This window comes from Mastomys coucha, unplaced genomic scaffold (genome assembly GCF_008632895.1).
Source record: "Mastomys coucha isolate ucsf_1 unplaced genomic scaffold, UCSF_Mcou_1 pScaffold21, whole genome shotgun sequence".
NCBI lineage: Eukaryota > Metazoa > Chordata > Mammalia > Rodentia > Muridae > Mastomys > Mastomys coucha.
The window spans coordinates 119470413-119485308 of NW_022196904.1; the positions used below are offsets into that span (position 1 = coordinate 119470413).

At 39.5% G+C, this 14896-nt stretch overlaps 1 protein-coding gene across 4 annotated transcripts in view; it reads right to left on the reverse strand.

The window, feature by feature from the left end:
- Positions 1 to 2042: 2042 nt before the first annotated feature.
- Positions 2043 to 14896, reverse strand: part of Ate1 (arginyltransferase 1) — a 113268-nt gene continuing 100414 nt past the window's right edge. For 2 of the 4 annotated variants that reach the window (XM_031388522.1, XM_031388521.1), the window contains exon 12: positions 2043 to 5329. In XM_031388522.1, coding sequence (XP_031244382.1) covers positions 5151 to 5329 — 179 coding nt within the window. In that variant the 3' untranslated portion in view covers positions 2043 to 5150. The remainder of the gene's footprint in view (positions 5330 to 14896) is intronic. The other 2 variants (XM_031388523.1, XM_031388524.1) reach the window with 1 other exon arrangement.

Genomic DNA, 14896 nt, shown 5'->3' on the forward strand with positions numbered 1-14896 from the left:
AAAGTTTAAAAAAAAAAAAAGAGGCAAAGACAGCAAGGGAATGAGGGATAGAAATAATGCTAGCAGGAGTCTGTTGGTGCTGTTAGAATAAGGCACAAACGGGGGGCATAAGACAACAGGAATTCATTCTTGAGTTCTAGAGGAACTTCCTGGGAAGTTTAAGTTAAGATCCTGGTGCTAGGAGACTTTGCGTCTGATGAGAACACACTATTTAGTCAAAGATACTAGCTTGCTTTATCTCCCTGTGATGGGAGATAGGGCTTTACAAGGGGACCAGATAAACTTAAAAGACCTCTGCCCTTGTGATCTCCCACAGGCCTCACCTTCTAAGCCAGCACAGGAAAGCTAAGGCTTTCAATACTGTATAGAATTCCCAGAGGGACAGGGATAGTATAAACCCCAAATACTGCAAAGGGTGGACACAAAGGGTAAAGGGGTGAATATACTCACGAAACATTACAGACATACACCCAGTCATCAATGAATAAATACTGTAAAGCCTTTTACTTCACTTAGGTGATTTGATGCAGTAAAAAGAACAACAGCGCTCACACTAATTACATGCTGATAAGCTCACAAGGCTGGAGGTGGCCTTCCTCTTGTGGAGCTCAAGGGTAGAACGCTTGCCTGGTTGGCATATGTAGGGTTTGATCCCTAGGACCACAAAGGTAAATAATGTTCCTTTTGAATCGTTTATCATGTCTGAATAACGTATATAGAATGCTAGTTATTTTACATTCTAAAAACAAAGCTTGGGTTTTTTTAAAAAGAAAATATAGCACATAACAATTAGTAGCAAAAAACTGTTAATTATAATTAATTAATTATATAATTATAGTAATGCTGTTAATTATAATTCCTGTTACACATAAAGTGGGCTCAGGGGTATAAGCCTTCTTCTCCAAATGTAAGTACACACTGGGATACTATGCAAGCATCAGGATCAAATGCACGCTGGAATACATTAAGACTATTCTATTTTCTTTTAAAGATTTATTTATTTATTTATTATACAAAGTTCTGCCTGCATGTATATCTACACATCAGAAGAGGGCACCAGATTTCATTATAGATGGTTGTGAGCCACTATGTGTTTGCTGGGAACTGAATGAGCCAGTGCTCTTCATTTCTGAGCCATCTCTCCAGTACAAGACTATTCTATTTTAATACACTCAAAGTAAAATGATGAAAAAGCATGAAACCATATTCATAGTATGATTTCACTTTTCTTTAAGAAAAAATAAGTGTATGTTTAAGTAAGTGCATCTATGTATATACACACACATATACACATATGGTAGAAAATAAGTTTGAAAGAATATATACCAAAATGTGAACAGCAGAAAGTGATGAGAAGTGACTTTCTAACTTGGAACTTGATTTGAAGACCAGGCTGGCCTCAAAATCAGAGATCTACCTGCTTCAGCCTCCTGAGTGCTAGGATTATAGGCACATACACCACAGCTGGCAAACACTGTCACTTTCAAATCAGAAAAATAATAAAACCGTAACCATTCTGTCTGGAGAAAAAATTAAAAGTAATACTTAATTCTCTTGAAGATAAGGTTCATTTTATCACCAATTTACCACAATCCTCTTTATCACAAGGAAAGGCAAAACACTGGTAAATGTATACAATCTATACAACTGTGAAGTAAATATACTGTGGCCTTATATTTTTACAAATATCTCTGGAAATCCCTCAGGATAAAAGAAAAAGGCTCATCCTAATTTTTGTGACATTCTACACATTTTGCCTAAATTCAGATTTTATTCTCTAGAGGGGAAGTCACCGATACTTTGATATAGCCAAATGGTCTACAGCTGATTACTGACAATTAAATTTTATAATTTATATAGTCAACATTTCTACATGCTTATTACAGGTGTAATGTATTCAAGGATATACGTGTGCATGCATGCGTACCTTTAGATGACACTGAATGATCTTTCCTGTCTCTATCTCCTGAGTTAGGATTACAGGCATATATGGTGCTGGAGCTGTATGTTATTAAGTAATGAATGACAAGAATCACTGCAGGTACAATCAGCTTTACTACTTTTTTTTATTTTGGGCTTTTTTTTTCACAAGAGCAAAAATCTCCACTGCAGTCAGACTACTTTGCTTTCTAGCAGGTGTTCTCCTTAGGAGAGGAACATACACTGAATAACTTGCAATTCAAACATGTCAAGTCCCCACTCATTTCCTTCTTTTCTTTTAAGTCAGCCACAGTAGAATCATTTTGGTTAAATGCTCATATTTTCTCTCACCTTTATTCACACTGAAATAATACAATATTTGTAAACCAAATTATTTGCTGTTCAGAAAGCTAGAAACATTTTTCTACATAATAATTTTGATATGCTAAGAAACCACACAAAACTGGCATTTGCAAATGGATAAAAATAGGATAGATTGCTTGAAAGAAAACATAAACAATTTTATCTAAATAATTTTAATTGAGTGAATATATTCATCTGATAATATAGCTTCTATCTTAGAATATAAAAGTGCTCAGATTACCTGTAATAAAAGTAACAAAAGTCTCAGAGAACTGAAAATAATTTAAATAAAGATGGTACACTGAGAATCAAAATGACCCCTGTGCTGTTGGCATGGAGGGAGCTGTGACTTTACCTGAACTCAGAAGGGGACTAAAGGAGGAGATGGAGTATACAGACCTTCCTGCCTGGGGAAGACAGACTGTCCCTGAAAGGCTTCCTTTCACACATCTTTCTTTAGCTGAAAAGCACTGATAGAATCAAATACCTCAGCTAGATTTTGCAAAAATGCCAAGTTGAGATACTTTTCTTGACTGTCCTATCCTAGCTGTGATGGACACTCACTCTCACTCGAGAGCTCAAAATATTAGCAAGTCCCTTTTTGTCACCCATGCATAGAGGACAACACCTAATGTCCTCATGAATGCTGTCCACCTCCTTTTAAACAGGGTCTCTCAATGGCTTCATGCCCACTGACTATGCCACTGGCCAGTGGGCCCAAGAGGTACTCCTCTACTGAAACCCCAATGCCTGCATTTCAAACACACACTACCAGACCCAGCATTTTACATGGGCTCTAGAGAACTGAACTCAGGCACTGTACTAACTGGGCTATCTCCTCAGCCCCACCCAAGGGCACATCTTTGACGATATCTAGACCCCTAAGACTTCATATTAGTTAAAAATATATTGGGGGGATAGATGGAGGGAGGGAGGGAGGAAGGGAGGGAGGGAGAGAGGGAGAGAAAATGAGAACATTGCAACTGACCTGAAGAGTATTCATGCCCAAGTTGCTCTGAAGCCTCACTGGGGCCACCCTAGGGTAGGCTCATCAGTATAGAAACAGGGACAGTGAGCCATTTTCCCAGAGCTAGGGTAAGATATTGGGCTGAACCCCTCCCCCCAAACTGTGGTAGCATGGATATACCACCTACGAGGAAAAGGGGGATTTAGTATGCCTGGCTACCCAATGCCAAGGGCTTATATGCTGATCCCATTTTACTTAATAATTCTGAGATTACCTATCACATTTTCTACAATCTTCAATCTCAGATGCATTCAAAGTTACCACTGAGGGTAACTACTTAGCAAGGAATGCACAATTTTATTTGGAGTGGGCTAGAGATTTGTGGGCTTCTATAATGCTCCTTTCTCTATACCTGGGAAGATTTCAAATGACTTTTAATTTCTTAGTGTTTTAGTTGCTTACTATTAAAATTAATTTTTATAAAAAGAAATAAAGTAACTCTACCCTCACTGTAGGACAGGGTGCTCTCAGCAGGTCCAAGGCCAGGCAGGTAACACAGACGTGTCCAGCTGAGAACGAGTACAAACAAAGAGCTAACCTGTGCATCCAGCTTCCAGCACACTTGAGGGAAGCCTCTCCTTGCCATGCCTGATGTGCCTCACTAACCGCTGGCTGGCTCCTTGAGAGCAGGCATTTGGTGAGCAGGCAGAAGGCCCAACATCACAAGAATGAAAGTGAGTGGCTGGTCTCCATTCTGAAGTACCAATGGCAGTGCCTACTCTCTGACCCACAATCAGAAGAGGAATACAGTGGCTATAGGCCCCACCATCTCCACTATGGCTTGTGCATAGCTGTGAGACTAGTTAATAACCACTGCTATCACTAATCACAAAAGAGCATCTAAGTTCCAGAGAATGGAAAGAAGGAACCTATTTTCTTTGGATAAGCCTCAGATCAAGCAGGAGTTACTACATTTCTTTAAAAAGTTGCTTCTTATATTTGTAGAAATAAAACAAACACCACTAAAATCACTCCATATTTTATCATCCAAACTGAGATAACTCTGGGGCACAAGGGAACACTAGCAATAGGGAAAACAGTTATGCCAAGACAACAGACATGGGCAGGACCATCCTGGACAGACACTCAAAGTGAATACCTGATGTTTGCAATGTTTACATTTCCTTTTGTCTATTAATAATACACTACAACACTGGAGGAATTTAATATCAAACAGAGTAACAGAGTTTTGGTTTGTGGGAAAGGCACATTTCCTGGAGATGGAATGTGCTCTTCACCTTTGACCCCACCTGAATTTCCCAGCATAAACTAACGCCTTGCATGGGTCTTAGCCAGTGGTTCTCTGCCTTCCTAATACTGCAATCCTTTAATACAATTCCTCATGTTGTGATAAACACCCCCCACCACAAAATTATTTTGTTGCTACTTCATAACTGTAATTTTGCTACAATTATGAATTGTAATGAATCTTATACACAGGTTATCTAACATATGGCCCCTGTGGGTATGGCAAACGCACAGGTTAAGAACCACTGGTCTAAGAGAATAGTCTCTGTGCGAGAATTTCTCCAGGACAAAACAGTAACTGTGAGGAAATTACTTAGATTCAGATCTTCATTTTCCTTCCCTAAATATTTACTGGAGACATTTAGCACACTTTGCTCCAGAAGCAAACTCCAAAAGGACAAGTCCCAATTAAAGGACTCGATCATAGAATATTTTAAAATCTTTATATTAACCACAAGATTCTCATAAATACAATTCCACAAAATATTTTTAAAAAGCTCTACGAATGTACTTGGTGAGTGGCTGCAGGAGCCGAGACGCAGGCAGGGCTGTGGCAGGAGAGCCCAGGCTGGGCTGGGCTGGGTGCGGGCCTTCAGTCTCTGAACAGCAGCATCCTCTCTGAGCACTTCTGCCCTATGAGGTTTGCATACTCCAGCACAGTGGCCTCCTCACTTGGGTCTTCTTGGTGGTTCTTATAAACACCATAAGACATGGCAGATCGTCTGTGAAACACCCGAAGTCGGTCAAGTTCCTTGCTGCGCCCTTCATCCTCTGCAAAGAAGCAAATACGGGTCAAAGACCACCATATATCAAAGATACACACATATAACATTGAAGTGTATGATCTGAAACATGATAGACTAGCAGGTGCTGTTGTGCTGTGTGCTCATGAGCACGTTCATAAGAATGAACAGGAAGGTTTCAGTGACAGGCAATCTGCCTGGTGCTGTTTGTATTTTGAGGCTAATTCCACCCTCCTGGGAGGGGCTGCGGACAAGGAGTGAGTCATGTACACAGATGACTTCTTGTGAACCAATCCCCTAATGAATAAAGGAGCCAATCAATGGGCAAGTAGGAGGGACTTTGCGTTGGAAGCAGGAGAGAGTTATGTCTTTTTTTTTTTTTTTTTTTTTTTGGAAGGGGAATAATGTAAGGACAAGATAAAGCTACGAGTGTCTCCCAGTTTTCAATAGCAAATCCGTCAGGGTTCACCACCGCAGGATTTAGATTTAATAAGGCTTACAAGATTAGGATTTTAGTTGCTGCACCCAGCAACTGAGTTACTGCCATTTCTAAACTAAGTTTGTGTTGTGTTTTCCTTCACACAGTGGCTTGTCAGGGTTCAAGAGAGAAAGGTAGGGTGGCAGCAAAGCATGGGTTTGCCTGAGGTGCACCACAAAGGCCATGGGCAATTTGAAGCACGAGGTTGGTATGGTGATGGAGACGTTTTGGGAGCTCTGGGCCAGAAAACCTCCAAAAGATAAGAACAGGTTGGTCATTGCTGGCTAGGCCGCTGGGGCAGAGAGTTGCTGGCACAAGCACAGGAACAGGCCTTTTTTTTTTTTTTTTTTTTTTTTAAATAATATTTTCCACAACAGCAATAAGCATTTCCCAGTATACTAGCCAAAACAGAGTAATCAAAGAACTACATTCAACTAAACACCACTCTACCATGCTCTACCTTTCTGATTTTCTAAAATTCAGTGGCATCTATGATGCTCTAGAGTACACAGTAAGTCTCCAGTAACTCTCAGTTAACATGCTACCTGCGGCTTTAGCTCTCATGGACACTTATGGCCAATTTATCAGGCACAAAGAGGCCTGGCTTTTGTGGAGGGCAAAGGGCAGATTCTCATAGTTTCCAAAGAAGACACAGCACAGGGTGCTATGGCTGCTGTTGTTAAGCTTTCTCAGCATCCATACACACGAGCTCATGGCCTGTATCGAGGCACAGAACAACCTAGAACAACACCCATGCCTCTGCCTTCCCTGAAGAGGATGTGGCCTATGACTCAGTTCTGGTCAGTACAAGTAGTATTCTCTGAGACTGCAAGAGCCTTTCCAGAGACAACAAGCTCATCTGTACCTTTCTTTAGGTTATAGCCTATACATGGACCAACACAGGGCAGGATCCCTAACTTCTGCCTGGGAGCTTACCTTTGGTTTAGTGAAAACAAGACTGGGGAGTGGGGACCAAGCTTTGACTTCGTGGAACAAACTGTCATGCCACCTAAGCTGCCTATGCTTAGACAGTTAGTTATATAAAATAAGTTTAAGCCAACTCTCCTCTAGACTCCTATTATTGGACTCATTGCTAGTTCTAATCTGGAGAGTGTTACACTGTATCTATTAATGTGTATACTCATTCAAACCATGCTACATATAGCTGACTTCATACTGGAATTACCAGAGAAGGATTTTAGGAGTCCCCAAATACTATGGAATCCTTCTGCTGAAATTCCAAGTGAAAACTGGTCTGAACGAACCTTAAGCATCAGGGTTTTCTTAAGTATTTAAGTCCTGCTCTTAAGCAGGGGAACACCCGCAGAAATGCTTCTGTGTACATGTGCTCACAACAGTGTCTGGAAACCACACACCCCAAAAGTCTACCTGTGAGGAGCTGGTTAAAGATAGCAGCATGGAAGAGAATAAAGGCAAAGAATAGAAACTGGAAGTTTCTGAAAGACCAGTGCAGGTAGTGTGAGTCTCTGACTCAAAATACTCAGGCTGAACTGAGCATGGTTGAGTACACCTGTAATCCTAGCACTTGGGAGTGAGAGGCAGGAAGACCGTAAGCTCAAGGCCACCCTGGCTACATAGAGAATTCTAAGCCAGTCTGGGATACACAGCAAGATTCTTCCCCCAAAACACAATCCAACCAAACAAAAATGCTTAGTATATGAGGGTTTCAGATAGTGGATTTTGGAGTACCTGCATACTTGTAAAGAGACTTGGAAAAGGAACCCAAGCCAATGTGTGAATGAAACTCACTATGCTTTCTATGCACCAAAACCAGACCCAGAACATCTTATACAATGTAAGCATGGCTGTGATCTACCATATAAGGTCGGGCATGGAATTTGTAACTAAGCCACAAACATTTCAAGTTTCATCTTCTTCAGAAGCTGTTGCTCTAAAGCAGCATCAAACTCAGGGCAATTCACTGTAGATCAATTTCAGGAGAGAGAAGAACAGTGTACCTCAGATGCCAGAAACAGAGAACACTCCTATATACTGTCTGTCTGCCCAAAGCACAGAGAGAAAGGGAGCCCATGCAACCTCAGACTCCAGACCTGTCTACACGTCTGGAACTGAGCACCATTCTGTCTGTCAGGCTTCATGGCCTGTGGCAGCTTATGATCAGCCCCAAGAAAGGCAGAATTATTTGGTTTCTTAAAAAATTTACTTATTTAATGTGTTCAAATGTTTTGCCGGAAACTACCAGTGTGCTTGCAGAGGTAAGAAAAGGATGTCAAATCCCCAGGATCTGGAGTTATGGATGGTTGTGAGCCACCATGTGGGTGCTAGGAATCAAATGGGGCATTCTGTAACCACTGACTCATCTTTCTAGGCCCAGACTTATCTTAGTACATCCTATATTGCTAATACTAAAACCAATTTAAATCTAAACAACAGCAAAAAATCCTATTTTAAGATATTTCAAACACTAAAAATAATTTTAATTACTAAAAGGGGAAGAATGTATCTTAAATTCTTTTAAAAAAATTCCTTTTTATAATCATCTTGTAGCAGTTGCCGTATAGATACATCAATGGTTACGAACAAAAGTCTACAGCCCTAAACCAACAAGGCATAAAGGCCTTTCCTTGATGGCACCTGAAGAGACCAAAGAACAAGGCATTTTGATATGAAAGATGGTTGTCACTGGACCTAAGGAAAGTTGGCAGCTTACTGAGATGTCACAGAAATATGTTCCAACAAGAACTTCATGATCGGAATTCTGCCTTGTCATAGAAGGCCTTATTCCTTTTATTAGAAGCAGCTTAGAACAGCCATTAATCATAAGAGGAAGTGGTAATGGCTCTTGGAACCATCTCTGCAGTAGTAATGACATCCCAGAAGCCTGTGGGACTTCTGTTTTACTTTCTGTTTTGGTGGTGCTGAGGACTAAAGCCAGGGTCTTGGACATGGTAAGCAAGTGCTTACCAACCCATTATGGGTCTTCAATATTGCAAATAGTATGGTTCTGATTCTATCACAAGCCCACCACTTATAATGAGAATTAATGTCAATATATTAATTTGCTGAAATAAAAATTTGCTTCTTAACAGTTGTACTATCACACCCTATTAAAAAGGCACTGTAATACTTGACACACATGCCTGTGTCTATCAGACTTCTGTGAACCTTTCTTCACGCATTTTTTGGGGGTGGTGGTGAGGGTAGGAGGGTAGGGTTTGAGAAAGGAATTCTCACTGTAGCCCTGGATGTCCTGGAACTAGCTCTGAATACCAGGCTGCTGTCAAACTTAGGGATGCACGTGCCTCTGCGTCCTGAGTACTGGGATCAAAGGCGTGCTGTTTCTTCACACCTTTTGACTTCACTAGGTCACAGCTCATGACAGCCAATACGCTGCTTCTCACATTGCTCCAAACCTTCTCATTCTAGCTAAGATGACATAATTCAGCACTCGCATCAATTTAAACTAGTAATTCTCTTGGAAGTAATTTTATTTACTTAGCTAAGAAGCCATATTATTAAACTACTAACATTAAAAAACTTGACAAAATTTAGCTTTCTATTTTCAAAACAGCCTATCTTTTCCTTCAAAAATCTTAAATTGAGCTCAGCTGTTAAAAGTACTTGCTGCTCTTGCAGAAGACCAGGGCTTGGTTCCCAGAATCTGCACAGTAGTTCACAACCATCTGTAGCTCCAGTTCCAGGGGATCCAATGCCCTCTCCTCATAGGCATCTATACACACAGAGCACATGCATACATATACAGATAAGTAAATCATTTAAACATCTTAATTGTAATTCAGACTTAGAATATGAACAGAATTCTGCCCACTCAGAAAAGCTAAGGATAATCTAAAACCTCCAACATTTAGAAAGAACACATACCTTCTAAGATATATTTTAACAGAAACAGAGAAAAGATGGAATTATACTTTTTAAATAAAAACAACTCACTATTTAAAAAAGAGAATCATCAAGCTACTTAGCAATTCATTATCACGGAATTAATTAGTACTCAGTAATTGTCACACTGCCTTTAAAACAGAAGTAACCTGTGAAGGGACTCTGGTCAGCTTGAGCATGGCTCTGGCAAGCCTTGCCCTTCTCCCCTTCCCTCCCTTCCCTTAGGCTTGCTAAAACTCATTAGATTACATTCCTAAAGCTAGACCCCAACACCTATTATTCCCTTATTTGGCCACTTCTTCCTCCTGAGGCTGACTACCATGGTCCAGCTATCTAAGTATTGAAGTCCAGCAATCCAAAGCCCCCTTTGGCTCACATAGTTAAGATGCCGAGTTACAATTAAACACATCATCCTAACAAAGGTTTCCTCTTGCACCTTTATAAACTGCCATTTCCCCATGTGCCACATCTGTCTCCTCTCTACCCAGAGGCAGTTCTTTGTCCTGCTCCTTCCCCAGATAAATGCCCCTCTTCCCTCCCCTTGTTCCTTTCCTTTCTCCCATCTTAGTCTCTTACTCCCAACCCTTTGTTCCTCTAGACTAAGAACCTGGTCTTGAGGGTCCTAAGCCAATACTTTTCCTTTCAACCTGTGTTGTTAAATTCAGATATTACAGAACCAAAGTGGAAATATCAGTCCACATACATAATCCTTGTGCCTACATCTCTCCCTTTCCTTCTCAAACTCCAATCCCAGTTTCTAACTCATCATCAAGTGCATTTAAATGTAAAAGATGGAGCTTTGGATCATATTCCTATCATACTTTAAGGAAGAAAATGGAATCACCCCAGAAATGGGCATGGTGCATGAACTCTAGGAAGCCCTGACCATCACCACAGATGTAGACAGTCATTCTATTGCTGGGCTGCATGGCCTGTGACTTATGACCATCCAGTCATATACTCAAGGAAGAGAAATTTCTTCTTAGTACATCCTGCACAGTTAACATTAAAAGAAATTTAAACACAAATAAAAAAAAATCCTACAAGTTACTTAAAAATTAAAAATGATGACTTAGAAGGAAAAAAATGTAACTCAAATTCCTGTAACAACCTTTTCATAATCAACTTATAAATATGACAACAGCGTTAACAGACAATTCTACAGTGCTAAACTGCAGGCACAAAGACCTTGGGAGGACTTGGAGACAGCCAGAACAGACTATTTTGATATGAAGATGGTTGCCATGACAGACAAGGAAGGCTGCCAGCTTGCTTAGGTACAAGATCTTGTACTTCTCCTTTCTCAAAGTTGTGTTTTAGTTTTATGAAACTAAGCTGTGATACAACAAGTCTTGCAAGTTCTCAGAGATGAGCATTTGGTCACCGATGACTCAAATGTGCTGCCAACTCCAGGATATTTAAATCAAGGAAAACTCTGTAGGGGTTCCTTGACTGCTCACTCCCACAACTCGTCTCTTTAGCAGGCGCTTTCAAAGCAAGATCAAAGCTGTACTTCTATTCAACAATCTACTTGCATAACTTTATAATTTATTGTTACAGCCCTATTACATAAACATGAAAGGTTTTTTTTCTTATACTTTTTAAGGAATTCTGGTGTATAGATGGCAGATATACTTAAAATAAGCAGGGAAACCAATACAAGAACTAGAATGCTGAGCAAATATGCGACAGGAGGAAGTGACAGCAATGTGAATGGTCACTACACAGCACCTATAGCCAACTGGCCAGGAGTATCTGCGCATGCCTGCGGGGGACAGGGGGCGGGGGGAATCCTGACCTTACTGAGGTGAGTGGTGCTCTTCCCTGGCTGTAGAAGTGGCTGTATAAGGAGTAGCAGTAGCATGCGTTCATCACTCTCATTCCTGACTGGATGTCATGTGGCCAGCTACTTTAAGCTCTTGCTGCCTCAACCTCCCCACCGTGACATATACTCTTGAAATGTGACCCAGAATGAATCCTTTCCAAACCCTCATGCTGGTTTTGTCAGTGTATTGTATCACTGCAACCAGTAAACTAAGGGGACAAATACACAATCAAAATTAAACTCTGGAAATTCAGAGCAAGAGGAGGTATGAAGAGTATCTCAGGTACTGTAAAGGGGGCACGTGAGAAAGGAAGGCGCTCAGTGAGGCCAGCAAGGCAGCATGGAGGCCAGCAGAGGCCCTGCAGATGCGCTGTCTCCCCTGCCTTCTTCAAGCTCCAATTCTGTTTTGAGAATCCATCCTGGAGAACTTTAATACATTTGTATATTCTGTAAGAAATACTCTTAGCAACATCATTACAAGTAACTTACCACTGAGTATAGCTTTATAAAATAGAACTCAAATATCCAAAAACCCACTAACTATACAAATGAATGGTTTCTGGTGCATTTAGAGTCCTGCCAAATATCCAATCAGTTTTAGCACATTTCCATCATCTGGAAATCGTTTCCACCTGTTGGCAGTCGGCATTCTGAAGAACCCTGCTGTCCAGCACTGGCATCCGTCTGCATTCCCAGCAGCAGGGTACAGCATCTTGTGGTGGTTCTGCCTTGCACTTCTCTGACAGCTAACGATGTGGAGCATCTTTTTAGGAATGGCTTATTTTGTTTAGAAAGTATCTACTTGAATCACTTGCTCATCTTAAAATCTGGCCGTCTTTTTACTGATTTGTATATATGTTCAGATATCTGGTTTTTAAGTACTTTCTCCTTTCGACTCTACTTTCAATTTTCTTTCTTTTCTTTTTTTTTCTTTTTTTGAGACAGGGCCTTGCCTGAAACTTGTTATGTAGACTAGGCTGGCTTCAAAATCACATAGCTCCACCTGCCTCTGCTTCCTGAGTGCTGGATTAAGGGCATGTGCCACCAGGCCCAGCTAACTTCCCTTTAAAGAGTGAAGTCTGGTTTATTGTAATTTGTTCGTTTCCTTCTTGTGCTTTTCACACCATATTTGAGAAGCCAGTGCCTTGTCCACAGTCATGAAGGTTCACTTTGTGTTTATCTTTTCCCTAAGAGTTTTAAATTTTATCTTAGTTTAGGTTTAATTCATTTTTAGTTTTTGCAAATGTAAATCTGGGGACCAATTTCATTTTCTGCATTTGGATACTCAACTAACCAAGGGTCATTTGGTGACAACACTATGATTCTTGTCCACCACTAAACTGTCTGAGTATACCTTCTGAAAAGTAATTAGTCATAAGTATGAAGTCTTTTTTTCTAATTCTCAAATACTGGTCCACTATGTCTAGTTGGATGCCAAAAACAGTGTTAACTCCATTCTTTAAAAAAGAAAAAAAGAAAAAGCTATTCTGGGCTCTTTTAATTTCCAAACAATGTTATGATTTTTGAATGGAAGCCAACCAGGTTTAATAGACTGTGCAGGTTCAGATTGTGCACCTAATTATGTGTGAGTGTGATTGTTCTCTTAGAACAACTTAGTGTCTAAAAGAACACTTACTTTTTGTTGGGACAGGGTCTCTCACTGGCCTGGAACTTTGCCAAGAAGGCTAGACTAGCTGGCCAGAGAGCTTCTAGCCTGTCTGTCAGTCACCTCTCCATGACTTGTATTATAAACAAGTGCTAACACATTGGCTTTCCACATGGGTTCTGAGGATTGAACTTGGGTCCTCAAATTTGCAATGTAAGTGCTAGCCAACGGAACCATCTCCCAGTCCTAAATGCAAATTTTAAATAAAAAAATATGATATTGTAAAACTATGGGACAATAATGAAAAAGGAGTCTCAAGTTTCTACTCATGTATTCTGAACCTAAACATTCTACTAAGGTGATAAAAACTAGTAGATGTAGGTTTGATGTGACAGGATACTTACATCATCTGAAGATATCTTTGTACAAATTATTTACTTATTTATTTATTTTTTTACTTATTTAAGTTTTATGGCATTATGATGAGAAAAGATACATGATTTCAATTTATCTGAATTTGCTAACATTTAAAAACATATTTTAAGCAACTAGAATTAAACCACATTCTTGTTTCCCTTTTGTACCCCAACTCCTCCAAGATAGCCCTCCTTCAATACCTACAATACCATTTTGTCATATTCTTTAACATTTATAAAATATTATAACAATAAAAATGAGTATTATAAAGTTATTGATATAAAACAATCAATTTCACAGTCTCATGTAGATGCTTGTCTACAGCAATACAGAAATACATACATTTTTCTCAATATAAATTTTAAATAACTCCAAACATGTTAACTGTATATTTTAAAATAGTATAACACTACTAATATTTTTTAAATGAACATAAATATATAAAGTCTTTTTGTTTATTTGTTTGTTTTATATTTAGTAGAGCTTAAAATCTTGGCTCTTACTGTGGTACAAGGCCAAAATAAGAACAATTTTTAGACATTGGATTTCACTGTAATAAGGCTGTACTTCAATGACCCTCATATCACCAAAGGATTTTATCTCCATCATAGCTAAGCTGAGAGTTGACAGTTCTGCTGCACCAAGAAATGAATTGTAGGCATGATTTTTGGATACAGATTTCCTGCTATGGTCAAAGCTAATTGACTTGAGTGAGTAACTTAATATATTCTCAGCCCACAGAGAACAGTGTACATTCATTTATGAAATTGTGTGTGTATTAAGATGGTCTATCCATGAAGTCATTCACTAACTGTTTCAATGAACCATGGTTCTGCTTGGAGGGTGGCACAGACATTAGTTGAGGGTTCATTGGCTGTGATAATTTGGAAAAGCATTCATCTCAGAGAAAGAGTAACTTATAAAGTCCTCTTCTACAAACTTGATACAACAGTTACAAACATCAAGCAAAGCATTCGGTTTCACTCTTTGTTGTTCTCTTACAAGCCACCTCCCAAGTTAATCGTCTATGTTTCTTTTGGCTGTGTAAATACTTTTGAAATATATAAGCTGTTCTGAAAACCATAGTATAGTGTAAAAACATGAAATAAGCAATACTACTAATAGAGAGGCTGAGATAAGAGAAGGAAGATTTCAAGACCATTATGTTGTAGACAGCAAGACACTGTCATGTACAAACAAGCAGAAAGTGTATATGGATTGTACAAAATTGGACCTATTTCTCCAATTACCAGATTAGAGAGACCATTGGATGACAGTCAACACATTTCTAATTCTTCATATTTTTAGATTTCAACTGCTTAGGATATATTGGTAATATTAATTTTCATATTAAGATATTAAGAAAAAGTAATTGTTACTTCCTGTT